Raw genomic sequence first — 22046 nt, 5'->3', positions numbered from 1 at the left:
TCACTCAGTTATTTTACTTATTTATATTTCTATCATATAGTTAGTTAATTCTTATTTATAAAAGTTGATCAATAAAAGTAAAACCAACCACTTTCATTATGTCCCATTGTGCAGCACTGTGGTGGTGTAATTGACTTTCCCAGACACTAGAGGGCGATAAAGCGCTGCTCTTTTAAAATAAGGATCAAAATATCAACAGAGAGAAGAAACGCGCAACAAAGTAGCATAAAATGACTTTGAACTTTGAGCACATCATCAGTAGCGCTCCTTCTGACTTGTGTTTGTAAGGAATATGAATGATGAACCGGAATATGGATCATTTTGGCACATTTATCGCCGTGGTGTCAGGTGTAACTGTGTTGTATCTCTTTCACTCAGTCTTCACTTCTCACACCTCATTTAAAACTCACACAGTCTTCGACTCCCAGAGACATTTGCCAGGTTCAGTTTACCTCATGACCAGATACATTTATGAATCTTTCCGCAAAAAACGAGGAATAATGAGGAAAAACAAAGACGCAAATGACGAGCTTGTTTTCACTTTGATCAACTGCAGGTAAGTTGACTTAAAGAAACTTTAATTGAGTGTATATGATTGGTTAAAGTCTATGTTTACTGTCTCAGTTAATGTACATGCGATATAATATATTAAAAAACTTTATTGTTTATATGTTTTATTTTTTAATACCTGTACATGTACTGTATATTTTAATGGCCACTCATAATGTTTTTTCTTTAATGTTTTGGGTGTATTTCATGTTACTGTCATAATGTTGATTATAAAGTGTTTTCCAGTGGTTAATTGTTGTGGATTTGACTGTAGGTATGATGCCGTATCTTTGAGGAGGTTCTGCAGCGTTTCAGGTTATGGTTGGGACTATCCTGACAGTGTCTTCAGAGACGTTCCCTTGTGCTACCCTGAGTTTCTCTTCAACAGACTTCTCACTATGATCGTGTGCTCCGAGAGATTCAGACTAAGCCCTTTGGGTAAGATCTTCTGGCCCTTCTCAGCACATGGATCAAGCACAACCCCTGTCAACAAATAGGGAAGGAATTTTGAACATGTTTGTAATCAGTCCTACTGATCTTCTTATCAAATCCTCGAATCAAATAAGAGCCTACTGCATTTATTCGTTCAAAAATGTATTTTTTTGGTCAGATTTTTAAATTCTCATATGATTTTTATTTTACCTCTTTATGATACAAATTAAAATAATAATATGAATTAAATTAAATGCAATTAAATTTAATATTGTACAGTCAGCTGGTCATTATCACTAGATAAACAGCAATTTGACATTTGAAAATATTGTACAAGAAATATTTAGCCCCAGAATGCCTTTTCTGACCAATCAGAATCAAATAGTCCAGAGAGCTGTGGAGAAATATTATATGTCTGTTTATAAACTTACAGAATCCAGATCAATTACAAAGAGAATCTTTTTAATGCTAAAGGTACATAACCCAAAAGATGAAAATAAAGTTGATTGTCGGTGTGCTCATATGCATGACAGTTAAATGTGTTATGCCGAGTTTTTGTAAGTATTATTGTTTTTATTAATATTTTTGAATTAGTTATTGAATTATTTTGATAGATTCTGTTTTCATTAAAATTTTTGTTGAAATTGAATTTTTGTCATTTTGTTGAGTTTTAGTAATTTATTTTATTAGTTTTTGTTTATTTAAACGTGTTTATATAGTTCTTATATATTTTTTATTTCAGGTTTAATTTTGTTATTTTAGCACAAGTTAAACTAATGAAAATATTGCTATGACAACTAGCTGAAATGAAACTTATTTTATTTATTATGTTTTTTTAATACATTTTATTTCAGATAACATTTACTTTATTCCAAGTAATGAGAATGTTTTTATTGTTTTAGTTAACTATAATAACCCTGGTTATGCCCAACTGATGCCCCTTAAAAAGAAGAATCACTGCTACTTTCTGCAGGTCTGTTGAGTGTCCATGAGCGTTTGAGTCTGAGCGATGCCGTGGATGAGCTGAAGAGAGGGACGTTCTCCCTGCAGGCCAGAGTACTGGAGTACAGGACTGTTAGTGCCGGAGTGGAGGTGGATCTCGCTTTAACTGTATCTAGAGATCAGCAGACCGTTTGGAGCAGCACACTGACTCTACTCTCTCCTAAAAATACATACAGACCTGATGCTCAGCCTGACTTGGAGATCACTCATGGTAAGGGACCCAATGGTATTGAAGACTGCAGGCATATGAGCTGTGAGGAGGTGTTTTATTCTACATGTCCTAATGCAGGACACTTTCATCAGACTTTTGCTGGATGAACTGAACCTGTGTCTTTTTCCAGATCCAGTTTCAGAGAGATACATCAGCCTGGCTGTTCCTTGGTCCACAGGTGTGAGGAGCACCTGGGTGTTCGGTGACCTCTGCCCTCTGCCTGTGTTTGTTTGGCTGGGATTTACCTGTCCCACCACACACCGGCTGTGGATGTTCTCCAGGTGCATGGCAGAAATGGAGAAACACAAAGGTAAGTAATGTTTGAAGACCTATTCATAATAGCAAAATGACATGACATGCAAATTGACAAAAAACGCTTCTTTACCACACAAATTTCTTTGTAGGTCCGTAGGAATACACTGCTTGAAAGTATGATGTCTTTCATTCCAAACATTTTCATTGTGTAAATCTGACTTTTTAACTCTTATTTATTAATTTTATATAAAATTTGAAATTGTTCCTCTCAGAATTATTTATTAATAATAAAAATAATAACATTATTACTAGTGTTGTCAAACGATTAATTGCAATTAATCAATTAAAGTTTTTGTTTACATAATATATATGTGTGCACAAATATACACACATGCATGTATATTTAAGAAAAATGTTAAGTTTATACATTTAAAATATTAATATAATATCAATTATATGGATATAAATATATACATGGAAATACTTTCAAAATATATACTGTATGTGTTTGTATTTATATATACATAATAAATATACACAGTATACACATTATGTAAACAAACTTTTATTTTGGATACGATTAATCGTGATTAATCGTTTGACAGCACTAATTATTAATATTATTTTATATTATTAAATAGTATAAGTATGTATCATTATATTTATTAATATGTTAAATTATATATTAAATTATATTACTAAATATACATATATTTATATTAATGTTAATGCATTAATAAATATGATAACTCTTTTTCTCTCTCTCTCTCTCTCTCTCTCTCTATATATATATATATATATATTAGTGCTGTCAAACGATTAATTGCGATTAATCGCATCTAAAATAAAAGTTTTTGTTTACATGATATACTGTATGTATGTGTACTGTGTATATTTATTATGTATATATATAAATACACACGCATGTTTATATTTCAGAAAAATAGGTTATGCAATAAATATATTTATTTATAATATAAATCATATGAATATAAATATAGACATGTAAAAACATGTAAATATTTTCAAAATATATACTGTGTGTGTGTATTTATGTATACATAATAAATATACACAGAACATACACACATAATGCAAACAACTTTTTGTTTGCGATTAATCGTTTGACAGCACTTTGTTATAATCATTTAATAAATAATTATTTAATAATTAATTATATGTTGTAATATATTTATTGTTACATTAAATTATTTAAAATATATTACTAATACACCCACGCGCACACACACACACACACACACACACACACACACACACACACACATATATAATTAATTATAAATTGTGTATATATAATATATATGTGATATAAGACAATAATATAAAAGCATTTTTATATCTGCTTATATATTAAATTATATATGTAATTATTTTACAAGTGTCCCAGATCATCTCTCAGATCATCAGTCATTTTATCCTCTCTTTTTTTGTAGGAGTTGAAGTGGTGAGAGCTCCTCTGACTGTGTCAGTCTGTTACAAACAGCCCGTGTCTTTACCGAGGAAAGTCACCATCAGAGTCAGTGAAAACACTAGTGAAACCTTAAGCACAGCATCATTTTCATTGGAGGACCACAGAACCAGGACACTGTACCTCTCAGGACTGATAAAGCGACAGACTGATGATGGTGAATGATGGTGATGTAATCCTTACAGAAAGGATACTATGCACTCAACGGCAGGGGTGTCAGATGGGGTAATGGTGGAACTGAGTAAAAGAGGCCATCACAAACTGTGATCTCAGCCCGAAACCTAAAATACAAGGGCCCTAGGAATGATGCTCCTATTTAAATGGTGCCATAGTTGACGATATTTGAAATGTCTACTTTAAAAACAATTAAGGGGAATTATCTTGGAGAACAGGAATTCTCTTGCTCTATTGAACTGAAGGAATGTCCTGTGCAGACGGACACTTACTCCTCAGTCCACTCTTACAGATACTGTATAATAATTCACATATAAATTCATATTCTTTATTCGGGAACTTGACGCACTCTGCTGAACTACAGCAGAGGTTAATCAATCGTAACACCAGCCATTTACACACAGAAGCCTTAAATATACAGAATCAAAACTACCTGATTTGAAAATGGTCATATAACTAAATAAAAGTTTTTTTTTTGTGTGTGCAAGGAAACATCAATAAAAAAATGCTACAAAATTGTTAAATATTTCTCATTTAAACAGGGTTATATTCTATATTTTTGCTTTTAATTTACTATTGTGTAATGCATAATGCATTGTACATGTGCAGTCAAATCACTTTTAATCAGTGTCTGTGTCAGTAGGGGAGGAGTTTGAGTGGAGGGCCGTTTCTCATGAATATTTCAGTCTCTCCCCTCTTCCTTTCCCTATGCATGCACACACGTGTGTAAGTGCTCCATGTGTATTATTCATAAGTATGTGTTCAGCGTATGAGGAGGGGTTTCTCACAAAAACTGCTTTCAAAACAACTTGACGTGTGTGTGTGTGTGTGTGTGTATACACACAGTATATAAAATATACAATATAAATATATTTTATATATTATGCCAGTAAATTGACCTTGTTCGCACTGAATCAGTTAGGACCAGTTAGGAAATACTTAATTATAATGTTCAGTTATCGTTGGTAATTGTATTGTCTCTTAATATGGTCAATGTAATATATTTCATTTTGGGAGACACATAGATGGATTGATACTTTAAAATATTAATTATTTTTTTTTTTTTTTTGCAAGCATCCTAAAAATATATTAATTCTATATAAATATATAATTAATATGTAGGTCATAGGACAGTTATTTGTATAATTTGCTTTAATATATATATAGTCAAGGATTCATTGTACATGTACATAGTAAATTCTTGACTGTATATACAGTATATAAAACTATACAAATAGCTTGTCTAAAACTGTTGTGTAGTGACTGTACTCATAGTCTAATAGACATTATTAATTTATAAAAGCCTGATTCTGTCGTGTGTAAAGTGCAGTCATGTGTAATCAGTGTGTTTGGAGCAGTGAGTGCAAAAGCTGCTGTGATCAAAGAGGAAAATAAAAGCGTAAGTTCAATATTGTCTATTAAGCTTTGGTAAAACTTCACTATTTTATTTTTAAAGAGAATTAGGCTACTTTCTGTAGTTTGTGCTGAATTGTTTGCATCTAAACGCTTGATATGCAGATGTGTCTGTTTTAGTGTTCCTCGCGAGTGACAGCCGCTCCAGATAGAATGTCTTTCTTCTGAAAATGCCTTGAAGTCTCTTGGGAACTTTGAGTTATTTTTGCTGCTTTTAAAGGCTTCATGTCTTTATTCATCCTGTTGGAGAGCGGAAAAACTGCCCACCTCCAGTTTTCATTCCCTCATCCACTCCTGTTTCTTCATCTTTCTGTTCTCTCAGTTTCATAAAGCATTTGTGGTTGGATGTTTTGCGTTATTTTCTTGTATGCAACATCTGGAGCATTAATGGTGCTGTATCTGTGGATGCTAAAAGTAAAAGGGTGCTGAGGTATTAGTGTGGTAGACGAAGGGCAAAAGGTTAATTCCTTTGTGGTAATCCTAAATCCGTAGAGGATTTAGAGGAGATCTCATTCCTTTTGTTTTCTTGGCGGTACAGATGTGAGTCAGACGTGTGTTAGAAAGGGCTTGCCATGGTCACCAAAGACAACGCTAACTCTGGTGAGTAAAAAATGATCTCAACACACTGTAAATGAACAATGTTTCTTGAGCAGCAAATCAGCATATTAGAATGATTTTTGAAGGATCATGTGACACTGAAGACTGGAATAATGATGCTGAAAATTCAGCTTTGCATCACAGGAATTATGCATTAAAAATGTCGTAGAGGCATCTTTCGCATGTGCATTATTTTTATTTTTTTTTATAAAATGTATATGCCCTCTTTTATTGTCCTAGGCTCTGGCGGAAAGACAACCTGTGTGAAGAAACAAAAGTGTATGATGAACAATTCTCAAAAGGCTGGGGCTCTTTACAGGGACCCGCAGAAGACTATATTTGAACCCGAGCTGACCCTAGAGGTCACGGCTGACGATGCTGGAAGGAAAACCAATCCTGTCGCAGTGAACGGTGTTATAGAAACTGCTGCGAATGAACAGACGTGTAACGTATGGAGTGTTTCCAATCTCCGGAATCTGAAAGAGATGCAGTATCTGCACCACGAGGCTGAGGACAGTCTAATCGAGCCGTCACTGGACATGGACAAGTCGTCCCTCGTGGGTTTCATCGACTCCAGTAACCTGGAGAGCTCTGAGGATGTTCAGACCGTGCCGTGCGTCCAGGTGGACGTTAAAACGGATGTGGTGCTGATCGATGAGGATGATGATGATATGTCTCTAAGAGAGAGGACAGTGACAGACGTGTCCACTGCGGACGGGAACGCGGCTGAGCTTGTGTGCGGGCGGCTCCAGTCAATCTCCTCTGACTCCACCCACTCTTTATGTGATAGGCAGAGTCTAGAGCAAGGCTCGACCATTGAGACGCCTCAAGAGAAACAGGAGCCGCCCAAAAAACACAAACGCGCTTGCTGCCTCTGTGTTATCATTTGATGTTTCTCGGAAAAGGGCCAAGATTATACACTTTTCAAGCATTTAAAAAAAAAAAATCATTTTATAATGTTAGTCAACAAGGTTTTATATTAAGTTTTTCATGACCATTTTTAACTCTCTCTCTGAGTTTCTTAAAGCAAAAAAGAGTGATAATTAAGTTTGTCATGACCATTTGAACTCTTTGTGACCCTTACAAGTTTATTTTGCTACTGTCCTTTTTATGGAAGCCGTTTTCACCACGAAATAAAAATAAATAAAAAAGGTAGTTTGCAAGTTTCTTTCTCACAGTTCTGAGTTTATATGTGACAAAAAAGTCAGAATTGTGAGAGAATTTTTATTTATTTTTTATTCTGTGGTGAAAAAGGGCTTCCATGCATTTTAAAGTTAAAAAAAAAAAAAAAAAACACTTCATAATGTGACATTTCCAAGTGACAGAATCTTTAACGAGGAAAAAAGGTAGGGAAGAACTTGACTGTACCCTATTCATTATGACAACTCTTATTTCAAAAGAGAAAAAAAACAAAAACAAAACCCGTTTTATTTCTTCTGTCGGAGTAAAGGCCCGTTCACACCAAGGACGAGAGCTATAAAGATAACTATAAAGTTTTATAGTTTATTGTGCATTGGTATGGATGCTATAATATAGTTATCATTACAGTTGTCTTTATAATAATCCTTCTTGGTGTGAACGGGCCTTAAATTAGGTTCTGCTTGAGCACAATCGCTGTGGGTCCGGTTCTAAGGTTTTAAAAGCGTAAGCTGCCAAATAGAGCAAATGTATAGGCCATTTAGGCTAATTTTGATGTTCCTCATTGTTAGGCTGGTGTTTTTCCATGTGTCTGGCACAATAGTGTTTTTGTGAATTATACATTTTGTATGTGTTTGTCTTTTATCGCAGTTACGCTGTAACCGTGGGCTTGTGAAATATTCAGTGTAGAGCTGGGCTTTTAAGAGGTCGGAGAGCACCGCTGGAAATGTGCAGGTAATATCAGCTGCACAAAACCAGAGAAAAATTGAAACGCAGATTCTTCTAGCTATGCAAACACAATTTCGGTCTGTGGTTGACTGAAATGTGTCAGATTTGCATTATTATGATAAGCACGCTCTGCCTTTAGAAGCACTATAGGTGCCAGTAACATAAGTTATAAACATGTTTATTGCTACAGTACTGTTACAGTACCAAAAGTTTGGGGTTGCAAGATTTTTTGTAATGTTTTTGAATGAAGTCTCTTCTGCTCACCAAGGTTGCATTTACTCAAAAATACAGAAAAAAAGCAGTAATATTCTGAAATATTATTACAATTTAAAATAACTGTTTTCTATTTGAATATATTTTAAAATGTATTTTATTCCCGTGATGCAAAGCTGAATTTACAGCATCATTAGTCTTAAGTGTCACATGATCCTTCAGAAATCATTCTTATACAGTATGCTGATTTGATGCTCAAGAAACATTTCTTATCAATGTTGAAAACATTGTGCCGCATCACCTTTTTGTGGAAACCGTGATTTAGTAATATTGTACTTGGTAATGAACAATAATATTAATCAGAATATTTAAGTAATATAAAATTGCATTATTTAGTTATAAAATATTACATTTCTTGTTATTATCAATATTGAAAACAGTTCATTCTTTGATGAATAGATCAAAAGAACAGCATTTGTATGAAATAGAAATCTTCTGAAACATTATAAATGTCTTTACTGTCACTTTTAATCAATTTAATGTGCTCTTGCTGAATAAAAGCGTTTATCTCTTTAAAAGAAAAGCTTACTGACACAGCCATTTGAAGGTAATTTTGTTACCAGTATATAACAAAGCATATACTGCATATGAAAGATTGTGTCCCACAGTGCGGTGCACCCAATTTGACCTTCTTTGCCAGTTTTACAAATGAGCTCGAAGTAATATTTTACAAATTTCTATCGGACTGCCAAGTCTTTTAACACACAACATTTTAATGCATAGTTGGTTTAAAAAGATAAACTAACAGTTTCTAATGCGTTCACTTATCTTGCATGTAATTACATTGCAATATTGCATACTATTTTTTGAAATCTCTAGCATACAGCATTCTGTTTTACATTTAGGAACTATTCAGTCTATACTGTGCTGTATTCAGGGGCGTCGGACAGGGGTTAATTGTGGAACAGAGTAACAGAATTCCCAGTGGCGCCCCTGGCTGTATTCATGCACTAATATTACATTTAGAACACAGACTAGCATCTCAGACAACAAAACTTTTCTACAATGCCACATTTTCTGTATGGTGCTCATGAGCTGCATCTCTTCATATGGCTTCAATGGTGTCTGTTTTGTATGTTTGAATAAAAGCCATTAATATGTTCACAGCTCTTGCTCTCGTTTCTCTCCTGTCTTGTAACCGGAGTCATGTGCACCACAGTCAGGTGGAGGAAATGGTTTCTCATCTCAGTGGAGGTTTCCGGATGAGCTGAGAGAGGGTGTGTGTTTTGTTGGGAGGGGCTGCCTTGTGAGTGTGTGTGTGTTTTTTGAGGGGTGTGTAAGGAGGGTGATAGGGCAGAAAACACTTATCTTTAACTCGCCACCCTCCAGAGTTGGCGCTGTAAATGTGTCACGCTTATGCGCTCAGAAGTATATATTTGTACTCGTCATAACCTTATGAATGTTATTGTTGTTCTTTAGAATAATTGTAAAAAGCACTTCATTAGTTTTATTTGAAGTAGGTTATTCTTTTGTGCTTCAGAAATATGTAGACCAAAACTTGCACCTCCCAAAAAGGTAAGACAATTCATCATTTGTCTGTTTAATTTATTATCCATTATTATTATTTTTTTTAATTTATAATTTTATATATATTTCTCATTTTATATAGGTCTATATATTTTTTGTTATTAACTTCCTATAATATTTTGAAATAGCATAATGATTTTTTTATAGATAGCTCATCAGCGGAAATTAATGATGGGTGTTTTCACAGCAGTTTGGCAGCCTTCATAAACAGCAACCAAAAATAGCCATAATCAGCATGTGGCCAGTGATGCGTCAATTTCTGTGGCCATAAGAATGAGCAGGTTCCCTCTCGTACAGAGCGACATTTAACTGAATGTGTCAGCGCTGATGATAACAGACATTCACTACAAACCACACAGAAAGCCGAGAGGAGATGTGCTTGACCTCAACTAACTCATTCACCGCTATCAACAGAGTTCAGAATGGAGGAGGAGGGTCTTTAAGGGGAAATTAGGAGAAATGTGGAACAGAACAGTGATATTTTGAGTTCACCGGAACAGATGAGAGAAAAACGATGACTGTCGTACAAGCGGCCTTATGCTTTCTGATGATTCAAAGCATCTTTAAAGGTCAGTATCAAACAATTAATCACAATTTGCAAATATATTTTGAAATACAGTCACAAGAGATTGGAATAAAATTATATAATCCTTGAAATAATACAATTAATGATTGACAAAATTGTTATTTTAACATTATATATTGTACATTTAGTATATTTACAGTGGATGGAGCCCAAATATTCATGATAGATTTTTTTAAAATGACAAATTATATATATATATATTTATATATATATTTTTTTTTTTTTCAGCTTGTATAAAAATCCCAATTGTTAATTTTATATATACAGTAATATGACTGCATAAATATTATAAATTACAAATTATACTATTGAAAAGCTTTAAAATGTATGATCTTGAATCTTAATGTGAACAGTTTGTTTAAAAAAGATGTTACAGTTACAGTTATTTATTGTCCTGGTATATTTAGCTAAAAAATGCATTTTGTTACTTTGGTCTGCATCACAGGCTCCATCTTTCAAAATGTGGATATCACAGATTGCTACGTGGTTGCCACTTGAAAAGCTCACTTATGATAAACATAAAAAATCTGACAAATTCTGGCTGATGTGGTCTCCCCTTTGGGAATACATAAAAGAGCTCTCTTGATTTACATACAGGACTGTTTTTTAATTTCCTTTAATTTTTGTATAATTATTTAAAGAATGTTTTAAAATGGTGTGATTTTTTTTTATTTTTAATTTTTTTTTTTTTATAATTTGTTTTTCTTTGCTTTTTTCCATCCATTTTCACTTCTTGTCTTTAGGGTTTTGTACATTCTATAATATGAATATATGATGTGGTACTGTTAATGTTATTTGATTTTGTGGGCAAACAATAAAAAATAAAAAGAAATATATGTATATATATATATATATATATATATATATATATATATAATCTTAAACTTATGAAAATCTAAAATGATTACATTTTAGAAGTTTGCATGTCAGCATTCTTATTTAAAAATGGAAATGTTAATCCAGGTTTTTCACTCTTCTCAGATATAACAACAGATTTCAGGTTTTAATCAGGTTTAAAAAATCCCAGATTTTTATTTTATTTTATATATATAGTAATACGAATACTTAAATGTAATGCATTACACATATATATGAATAAATATGATTATACTTTTATACTGTATTATAACATGCATTTGAACAATTGTTAAAATCTAACATGTTAAAAGCACGCATGGCAGTACGTATTCTCATTTTAAATTGGAAATGTTAATCCAGGTTTTCCACTCTTCTCCTCAGATATAAGAGTGAGGGCAGACACAGTGGATGTTTGTGCCTCTTGCCATCAAAACGCCACCTGTGATGATAAAACCGACGGATCTGGGGGAAAAGTGTGCAACTGCATGTATGGATTTGTCGGCAATGGGAGGACTTACTGCCAAGGTTTGATTATCCTGAGAACTGTTTAATAGCTGAGCATAACTTTTTGATTGATCAACTTACATTTTATATATGTTTTAATACAGATAAAGATGAGTGTCAGCTGGGTAAAATCTGTGGCGATCACACCAAGTGCCACAACACGTATGGCAGTTATTACTGCACCTGTCTCGCAGGCTACAGCCCATCCAATCACATGAACACATTCATACCTAATGATGGAACGTACTGCCATGGTGAGTTTTCATTTCAGTAAATGAATGCATTTGTAGAGCCGTGTCACTCGGGCTCCAGCATGTCTTCCCCATAATATTGTTGTTTCCTGACCGAAACACAGGAGGTGCAGAGATGTTGCAGGAAGGGTGTGAACATGGTTTTGCAAGTGATATATCCTGAATGGTTTAATTTGTTAACAAGTTCTGCAAAACTTATTGCACAACTGTGGCTAAACATTGTTAAATGGGAGTTGCTTTGAGTGGAATGTGTCAAAATACATTAAAAGACAAGTCACGCTAAAACTGAGAAATGAACATCACAGCACAATGATAGTGCCTCAGCACAAATCGGCATTTTGAACTGATCACTGACACCTTTTTCTTTTCAATTTTAATCCTGTATTGATTTGACTTAATTCTCATAATCTTTGATTGATTGATTGATTGATTGATTGGTTGAGTGATTTATTTATTTATTTTTATGTGGCACTAAATGGCAGTAGAGTGGTGATTTCAGTAGGAAACATGCAAGCAGCAATTATGTAGTCGAGCCAAGCCCACCAACAAAGTTGGATTGGTTGAAGCATTATGGTGGTTCTTTTTGGCAAAGTGGTGTAAAATGGAATGAGCAGAATTACTTCAAAAATAAAGTTTTCCCATTTCTTGACCAGTAGGTGGCACTTTCCAGAAACTGTACATGTACCCTCAGGTCATGCTTGTGATGACAGAGTACCAAATTTTGCTCGATATGTGAAAGCATTGCAGAGATATAGTCTCATGTCAAATTTGGTACCTTCAAGGCATGGTGCTGATGACACAGCGAATTGTTTGTAATGATATGCCAATGCATTAATAACAATATAGCATTTTATGACAAAATTCTAAATGGCCAACATCGGAAAATTAGGTATCGAATGAAAAATTGTCATGTTGAACGAATCTTAAGAGACCAGTCTCATTATTTTTGGTCAAACTGTTATTATGAGCAAAAATGTTTTTTTTGTAAAAATTTTTTATTATATACCTTCTGACCAGTAGGTGGCGCTGTGCCAAAAAAAAATTGCAGTTGCCTTCTGGTTGTGGTTATTATGTGGTTACCAATTTTTGTTTAAATACGCTAAAGCATTGCAGAGATATAGCCTCATGTCCACTTTTGCATGTTCACCGTCAAATTCGTGAAATAATTTCTCGGAACGATCTTGAATATAGAAAAAAAAGAACTTTTATCGTCTCATGATAATCTGAGCAAAATTTGGTGAAGATTGTACAAAATTTGTTGGAGAAGAAGGGAAAAAACACATTTTGTCGGGTGAAAATTATGCAATTAGACTCTGCATGAGCTCCCCTGTGTGGCTCGGCCCTTAATAATGTTGTACAGGCAGCACATTTCTCCTATAACTCCATTATGTTGTTTTTGGATGTAGATATAGACGAGTGTGGTGTGCAGGGGGTCTGTGGTGAAGGAGGTCTCTGTCACAACACAGAGGGAGATTTTACCTGCTCCTGTCAGACGGGTTACACAGTCCAGGATGGGTCAGAACCCTTTAATACAAACCGGGATGCAGCTTACTGCAAGGGTAAGAACAGAGCCATTGCACTTAGCTCTATAGAAATATCACCTCATTTACAAGAACACTCTGGGTTTTAGTCTCTTTAAGTGTTTCATAAAACTAGGATGTAAAAAATTATTATTATTATTATATATAAAAAATATTATTATTAATGGTGCTCGCTTAAGAGATTAATTTTGCTTCAAATTGTGCGCTTTTTTTCACTGAATAAAACAGATTTACAAAACAGAGGAGGGACTTGAAATATCTAGACTAGATACCAAAGTAAAATAGACTTTTTGCTTGCCAGACATCTAGTAATGCTCTAGTAACAGGAGTGTGTGTGTGTGTGTGTGTTTAATGTTAATATTAATGTTAAATTCTATTGAGGTAATGGATCTGTTTTTCTGTGCATGTATTCTATAGTGATAGACTGTGGGTCTCCTCCATCAGTCCTCCATGCTGAGCAGCTCTCTGCCACGATCACACACTACAACAGTGAACTACAGTACGGCTGCAGGGAGGGATTTCAGTGGAAGAGAGGACAGAATTCTTCGGTCTGTGGTCTGGATGGAAAGTGGCATGGGCCCAGTCTGGTCTGTGAAGGTAAAGTTTACGTTTGAGCTAATCAGTCCGTCAGCTCTTGAATTAAGTGCAATGCACTAAAGTCAGCATGAAATGATATTCACCGCTCATTTTGTTTCTATAATGTGATTTCAACACACACACACACACACACTCACACATTCACACACAAATGCAGGGCTGGATTTTTCACCTTTAATTGACACCAGCTTTTGCACATTCATTGCACATTTTTACTGTCACCTGCCTGACAAAATGTAATCAATTTTATGTAGAAGTGGACTGTGGGGAGCCTCACGTTTTTCCTCAGTCAAAAATGGTTTGGAATAACATCTCACGCATGGGATCATTGGCACTGTATGTGTGTGAGCCACATTTTTATAACCGTGGGCGTGAGAATGTATCAGTATGTACTGCTCGTGGGACATGGAGCCGTCCTGACTTCCAGTGTGAAGGTATCTGCTTCTGTTTATTATGCCCACAGAAATATGATGCTGATTCTGCAAAGAATCTGTTGAGATTGTCTTTGTGTGTGTTTAGAGATACAGTGCGGTTCTCCTCCGGTCCTGCCTCACTCAGTGTTATTCTGGAACGGTGTCAGTAAGATTGGTTCTGTGGCTCTGTATGACTGTGATGTTGGATATCGCAGTTTGGATACAGGAAATATGTCTGTGTGTGAAAGTGACGGTCAGTGGAGTAACCCAGACTATTCTTGTGAAGGTACAGAGAATTTTGTCAATTTTTAATGATTGAAGAAAGTTTTAATGGTCATAATGCTGTCATCATTTATTCACCGTGTCATTCCAAACCTGTGTGAATTTCTTCCCTACACTCTTAAAAATAAAGGTTTCAAGAGAGCGGTTTTCACAGCGATGCCACCGAAGAACCATTTTTGGTTTCTCAAAGAACCCTTAAGTAAACAGTTCTAAAAAGAACTTAATTTTTTTCTTGATGATAACATTTTAATAATCTAAAGAACCTTTTTTCCACCATAAAAACCTTTGGCCAATAGTAAGGTTCCATGGATGTTAAACGTTCTTCATGAAACCATAGATGGCAATAAATAACGTTTATTTTTAAGACTGTAGAACTCAAAATAAGTTATTTTTCAAAATATCCTCACTGTTCTTGTCCATACAATGAAAGTGAATGACTGTCAAGCGAAAAAAATGACAAAATGCACTAAATAATTATCATAAAAGTAGTCCTTAAAACTCTTATTTGCTATATTCCAAATCTTCTGAAGACACGATTTTGCGAATCTGCATATTCAAACTTGGTTACAAGACATACAAAAAACAATGTAATTTGTTAACACTTAAGTCTCACCTGCTGTGACTGTTATGCTTGTTTTATGGTGCTTTTTGTCCTTTTTCCACATTGACTGTAAAAATCTCCATTCTCCTTTGTGTATGGAAAAGAGCAGCTCAGAAAAAGCACTTCTTTTGTGCTCCACAGAAGATAGTGATACAAAGTCATACAAGTTTGTAACTGCATTCTGAATAAAAGATGACACGGTGTTTATTTTTGGTTGAATTATGCCTTTGATCTGCTTGTATCTTATAAAGATGGTTGAGTGTGATGACTTTTTGGGATATTATACATAAATTTGGCCCAGTGCAGACAAAATGTAATGTTGTGCATAGGAGCGTTTGCAAATCTTTCACACAGAAATAGTTGTCTCTTGCTTTTGTGATATTCAGTATTTAAATCTAACTTAAAATATTGTTTTGAACACACACGAACTTACGATATGACCTTTGGCAGTGATGGCCCATCTAACAGACTGCTAATTTGTGTTTTTGCTCAAAGCATGGAGACTTATAATTACATTAATATTTGTTATGCACAATTAATAGATGTTTTAGCTCTGTGTATTGTTAGATTATATTTTGAGTAAAAGTTGTGTTTCAAGCCACCATTAAATTAGGCAAACCAATGAAGTTCTACGTCATTATTATGTAAGCCTTAAATCCACAAGTAAAAAAACATTATTATTTTGGAGCTTATAGAACGTATTATATTATGTTTAATAAAAAACAGACCGACTTTAATTCTTATCTTTTGAGATGAAGAATTCTTAAGATTTGTATTAATTTAGCATTACATCACTTACTTACAAATGGATCTTATGCAGTGAATGGGTGCCATCAGAATGAGAGTCCAAACAATAAAATTAAGGCTAAAACATATGTTGCTATGACTTGAGTATATTAAGAAAAGTCCTGAAGCTGGTTGCCTCAAGTCTTTGAGCTTTCTCAACTTCTGATTTTTCACAGTGCATAATTTCCAACCTAAGCAATGTAAATCCTCTTTATACTGCAGTGATTCAGTCATAACTATTGACATGTCATTTCCTTCTCAACAGAGATTGTGTGTGGGGAGCCGCCTATACTGCCCCTCACTGTACACATATGGAATGGCAGGGTCACATTTAACAGCACTGTAACATATCACTGCAAACACGGTTACTATGCTAAACAAGGACTTAATATATCTGTGTGCGCTGGGAACGGTTACTGGACAAAACCAACTCTGTTGTGCGAAGGTAATTGTTTACATATTTTTTTAAACTCAAAGTTAACTTTTTATTTTTAAATGAATGACCTGACTTTGTATGTAATGTGTAAACTGAAGACGTTTTCAAGGTTTTTGATGTTTCTTAGAGGTGAACTGCGGAGTACCGCCCTCTCTCCCCCTCTCTGTTATGATATGGAGAGGAGACACTAAAGTTGGATCTAGTGTGTCTTATAAGTGCATTGAGGGATTTCATAATGTTAGGGAAGGAGATACGTCAGTTTGCGATTCAGAGGGAATCTGGAGTCTTCCTGATTTTCTGTGTCAAGGTATATTTTTAAGCTTTTTTTTTTTTTTTTTTGACGTGTGATTTTAGATATGTGAGAAATGTAGCATTACATCACTTGCTCACCAATGGATCCTCTGCAGTGAATGGGTGCCGTCAGAGTCCAAACAGCTGATAAAAACATCTCACACATGACTCTAGTCCATCATTTAATGTCTAGTGAGGTCAAAAGCTGCATGTTTGAAATAAATAAGTTCATCATTAAGATGTTAGCTTTAAACCATCACTTTCTGGTTTAATCCATAACGTTTCCTGCAGTGAAAAAGTCTATCCCCTGTTGTCCACTCACATCAAAATCCACTAATGTATTTGTTTTGGATTGTTGTGGTAAGAAGTCCTCTATCTGTGCATATTTCTCTCTTGATTCAGATGAGATGACTTTTTCACTGGTGACTGCAAAATTATGGATTATGAAAGTAATGATTATTCTTTTTTTAATTACAAACACATAGTTTTTCGCTTGACAAGACCTTAATTGATGGACTGGAGTGGTGTGGATTATTGTGATGTTTTTATCAGCTGTTTGGACCCTCATTCTGACGGCACCCATTCACTGCAGAGGATCCTGCTGATGGAATGCTACATTTCTCCAAATCTGTTCTGATGAAGAAGCAAACTGAGTATGTGAGTACATTTTCAGCATATTAAAATTTTTGGTCTAATTACTCTAACGTAGACTGAATGTTTCCTGAGAATGACCCATGTGGTATTTCAGTGCTTAAGCTGATAATATGTATGCACATGTACAGTGTGTCTGTATGTGTGTTTGTTTAGAAGTAGACTGTGGCGTCCCCGTCTCACTACCTCACTCAGTTGTGTTATGGAATAACAGCTCCAGTCTGGGCTCTGTGGCCCTCTATGTGTGTGAAGCTGGATACCGCACTGTGGGTGAAGGAAATGTGTCACTGTGTAACTCAGACGCAAAGTGGAGCAAAGTTAACATGAGATGTGAAGGTACTGACAACATTCTGTCATCATTTACTTACCTTTGTGTCATTCAAAACGTATATGACTTTTTTTCTCTCATGAACGCAAGCTGTTTTACACTTTAAGGCCATCATACATAGTTTCAGTTGGAAATAAAGAGTATGCAGCATTTTTGCAGTAGTCTTTTTATTTCTAACACTTTACACTGGTCCCATTGAACAGAGATAAACTGTGGGCCTCCCCCAGAATTCCCACTAACAGATATACACTGGAACAAAGCATCTACACTGGGCAGTGTGGTTCAGTACAAATGTAAATATGGACTCAAACAGGAGAGTGACAAAAACATGACAACATGTACATCAGATGGAACATGGGAAAAAGTGTCTGTAACATGTAAAGGTAAACTGAACTCCTGCTATAATGATGTACTCTATATTCAAAAGTCTGAGGTCAGTAAGATTGTTTTAAATACTTTTTTTTTAAAGGAATTAATACTTTTATTCAGCATGGATGCATTAAATTGATAAAAATTGACACAAAAGACATTGATAAGGTTGCAAAAATGTTCTATTTAGAATAAATGCTGTTCTTTAGTATTCTTCAAAGAATCCAAAAAAAATAAAAAATAAAAACCCTCTAAAAAGCAACACAACTGTTTTCAACATAATGATAATAACGAGAAATGTTTCTTAAACAGCAAATCAGCATATTAGAATGATGTCTGAAGGATAATGTGACACTGAAGACTGGAGTAATTTAAAATATATTCCGAAAAATGTAAATAACAAAAATGTAATAATATTTCACAATATTACTGGATTTTCTGGATTTTTAATCAAATGTTTTACTGTTTTATATTTATACATCTCATGATATGGGGACAATGTGTGCTACATGAACTTTTAAATCAACATTTTTTTATAATAATGGTGAAAATGAGCAGTAGGTTTTTTTTGGTAAAGATGATAAGGTATATGCTGATGGATAAACCGACTGTCAGAAATAACCCTGCAGCAGCAAAATAGTGTGAAAATGAATTACAATTAGAATATCAGAACAAATTCAAGTCCTTATATTTTGTAACAAATGTTCTATATTTAGATCCACAAATTTCAGAACCATCTGTCATTCTGTGTTTTTCTGTCTATAGCACATTGTGGCCCTGTGCCAGAGGTGCCTCACGCAGAGGTAGCATGGGACAACAGCACTGCAGTGATCCACCGCTGTGTTAAAGGGCACTACAGACACACAGGAAGTGACATTTCAATATGTGACATCACAGGAAAGTGGCAGATCGCTACCCTGCATTGCAAAGGTACACATCCTCACTGTTCAGCACAGTGGGATACTGAACCACAGTCTCAGAAGTGTGTCTGCCAGCATAAAGTCTGGTCCAATTTGTATCTGATTTTGTGTGTTACAGAGTTGAAACTGACAATTAACGATCTGGTGGTGATTAATGAAAGATGCCTGCGCTGGAATGCGGAGAATGAGGGTTATAGGGAGAAATACACAGTGAGTGTTCATTTATTAATGAAATCCAGCCATTTCTTTGCCCAAGTTGTCTTCTTTTATCATAAATGAGGTTATGTATCTCATCACAGGTGACATTCGTTGGATTGCGAGACTTTGAGCAGCTGTTCAGTGACAGGAGGAAAAAGATATTCAGCTCCTCTGCCCTGTGGCCTGTTCTCTGTTTGAATCTCTTGCCTGCCACAAACTACACCATAACCATTACAGCCGAGTCCACTCGAGCCACGTCTACAGTTACAGCAAACACTAGCATACCAGGTACAAAACAAAAGCTGCTTTCATCCTTATGCCAAAAAAGTCAGTATTTACAATTCATTTTTACTTGTGTAATGTAACATTTCTGATCGAAACAGGAAAATCTGTGAAAAATATTGAGTGTAGGTCAAGTTTATCAAGGTATAATGCTTTGTTTCAGTCTATATTGTTGTTGCTTATATGTAACTTATGTATCACATTAACTGCCATTAAATTACCTTTTAGAAAGGTTGCATACCTACAAGACCTGCCTATTGAAATGCCTATCAGTGTTCATTTTTATATTTTCTGTTTTTATTTTAGTTGTTTTATTTCATCATTTTTTTATTATTTTTTAACATGTCTATATTTTATCTCAGTTATTTTAATACGTCAAGTTAAAATTAAACTGAGAAATGTTAATAAAGTAAAATTCTGATTTCATGTTGAGACCCAAACACTTGCATTAAAACAGTTGGGTTTATGAGTGCTTTGCATGGTGCGTACTGATTTCCAAAACAATAAAACTATTCATACTGTGTACTTGTATAATGACTTGTACACTGTATTTATTGTTCTCTTTTAGTTCCCCCCACCCCAGAAATCAAATATAGTGAGGTAGAGGCTTCATCGCCTGCTCTAAAATTACGGAGATCCACCAACACACTCGACTCAATATGGTAAGGACATTTAGTTAATGCCATCTGAGTACATAATTTACTGTGAGAAAAGACTGAAAATGCTTCTATTTTGCATTCTTTTCTAATTTAATACAAATGTTTTCATTTCAATTATACTATCAGCATAACTTTTTTTTTTTTTTATGTCTTTTGTTGTGTCTCCTTTGCTTTTATGACAGCAGCACTTGAGCTGACATGAACAAAACATCATGAACTTCAGATCTGAACTTTTGTACAAAGGAGTTTGGATGATCAATGTCAGAAATTTGCTGAATTAAATATTCAAATATTGATATAATAATAAAATATCAATATATTAAAAGGATAGTCCACCCAAAAATGAAAATTCTGTTATGATTAAAGAAGATATCTTGAAGAATCAAACTGTTTCGGTCCCCATTGACGTCCATTGTATTTTTTTTGTCTATATAATAATATGTTCCACAGAAGAAATCATACAGATTTGGAAGAACTTGAAGGAAAGTAAAGAATGACCAAACCTTTTTTTTTTTTTTTTTTCATTTTTGGGTGGACTTCCCTTTAAATATTTGAATTATTTCTTAAATTCTCTAAATAGACAAAAATTGCAAATAAAACTGCAGGTTTAAAAACCCTGCCATTTGATCCCTGCTGCATATATCTAATATATCAACTATTTGTAGATAATTCTGCATTCAGTTGCTGTGAATGATTTTTTTGTGTGTGTGTCTGCGTGTTCAGTATGTACCAGGTGTTTGTGATACCAGTCGAGGGCGTGATGCTGTTTGACTGCAGCTCGTCTGTAAGTCCGCGGTTCTTCGCGCAGCAGAGATGTGACAGAGGCTACGTCACGGCCCAGATTCAACTCAGCGGTCTGGCCGCAGAAATCAACTTCACCATAGGGGATCAGCAGCTGTATGAAGACTACTTCAACGCACCTCTGGAAAATGGAAAAGACTATTATGTCATCCTCCGCACTGTGTGTCAGTGGGGAAAGGTGGGTAGATGACTTTAAAAGACCTGTAAAATGAGTGCATTGAATACTTTTTTGATAGGTTCTCTAATTTCTCTCTCTGTGTTTTCTTTGGTAGTCTAGAACACAGTCCTGTGTGATCTGGGCTAAAGCCAGAGGTAAAGATCATAAATCTATCACTGAAAACTGAAAAAAAAAAAAATATATATATATATAATATAAATATAAACCATTTCTCTTCTCACTGTAGGAACATCCTACATGATGAAGATATCTGCTCTTGTAACTGTTGGATCCATAAGTGCTGTTGGCTCAGTCATTGTCATGGGATACTGGTACAGCTGGTGAGACTGCACTGTGTTTTATTTTTATTAGTTGACCGAATGAAAATGTTGTGCTTTATGTCTTGTTAGCACTTTCAATTTTTTTTCTTTTTTTCCCCCCACAGGTACTGTAAAAAGTCAAGTCACAGATTTTTTTCTGCGCCAATCTTAACATCTTACACTGATTGATTTGTTCTGAAATAAAGCCAATCTCTTTGTAAAACTGAGGAGTCAAATTGTGTCATTATTCAGAAACATCCTGCAATAGTATTACTGAATTCAGGACTATATTGTATTATAATGAAACCAACTAAAACACTTGAGGAAAGAAAATTTTAGAAAAATAAGAGAAATAAAAAATGAAAATAAAGCTGCAAGCAGCATTCATCATGGTCCAAACATCAATAATTCGTCCTTTAGATGGCAG

General features: G+C 34.7%; 3 protein-coding genes across 7 annotated transcripts; all 3 read left to right on the top strand.

Moving 5' to 3' along the window:
* Positions 1 to 183: 183 nt before the first annotated feature.
* On the top strand, positions 184 to 5148 carry si:ch211-12e13.1 (uncharacterized). The gene is made up of 5 exons (XM_058776597.1): positions 184 to 556; positions 824 to 987; positions 1955 to 2194; positions 2325 to 2504; positions 3904 to 5148. Exons 1-5 carry the CDS (start codon positions 297 to 299, stop codon positions 4101 to 4103), a joined length of 1044 nt encoding a protein of 347 aa, XP_058632580.1. The 5' UTR covers positions 184 to 296; the 3' UTR covers positions 4104 to 5148.
* Positions 5149 to 5651: 503 nt separating this feature from the next.
* si:ch211-12e13.12 (uncharacterized) lies at positions 5652 to 7570 on the top strand. Its single transcript, XM_058776573.1, has 2 exons — positions 5652 to 6125; positions 6363 to 7570. Exons 1-2 carry the CDS (start codon positions 6098 to 6100, stop codon positions 7010 to 7012), a joined length of 678 nt encoding a protein of 225 aa, XP_058632556.1. The 5' UTR covers positions 5652 to 6097; the 3' UTR covers positions 7013 to 7570.
* Positions 7571 to 9581: 2011 nt separating this feature from the next.
* Positions 9582 to 21846, top strand: susd1 (sushi domain containing 1). 5 transcript variants are annotated; one of them, XM_058776570.1, is made up of 20 exons: positions 9582 to 9776; positions 10203 to 10357; positions 11614 to 11757; positions 11841 to 11990; positions 13394 to 13546; positions 13946 to 14125; positions 14380 to 14559; positions 14645 to 14824; positions 16473 to 16652; positions 16771 to 16950; positions 17742 to 17921; positions 18117 to 18296; positions 19048 to 19212; positions 19321 to 19412; positions 19502 to 19688; positions 20251 to 20344; positions 21065 to 21320; positions 21415 to 21454; positions 21547 to 21640; positions 21745 to 21846. In XM_058776570.1, the coding sequence occupies exons 2-20, from the start codon at positions 10303 to 10305 to the stop codon at positions 21806 to 21808; spliced, it is 2754 nt and encodes a 917-aa protein (XP_058632553.1). In that variant the 5' UTR covers positions 9582 to 9776; positions 10203 to 10302; the 3' UTR covers positions 21809 to 21846. The 5 variants fall into 5 exon arrangements, with proteins under 5 accessions (XP_058632553.1, XP_058632550.1, XP_058632549.1 ...); XM_058776567.1 differs by having other exon boundaries at positions 9979 to 10357; XM_058776566.1 differs by having other exon boundaries at positions 9976 to 10357.
* The last annotated feature ends 200 nt before the right edge of the window (positions 21847 to 22046 follow it).

This window comes from Onychostoma macrolepis, chromosome 05 (assembly GCF_012432095.1).
Source record: "Onychostoma macrolepis isolate SWU-2019 chromosome 05, ASM1243209v1, whole genome shotgun sequence".
In the NCBI taxonomy this organism is placed as follows: Eukaryota; Metazoa; Chordata; class Actinopteri; order Cypriniformes; family Cyprinidae; genus Onychostoma; species Onychostoma macrolepis.
Note: the sequence above shows the minus strand (reverse complement) of the source record. Positions and strands in the feature narration are given on the sequence as shown.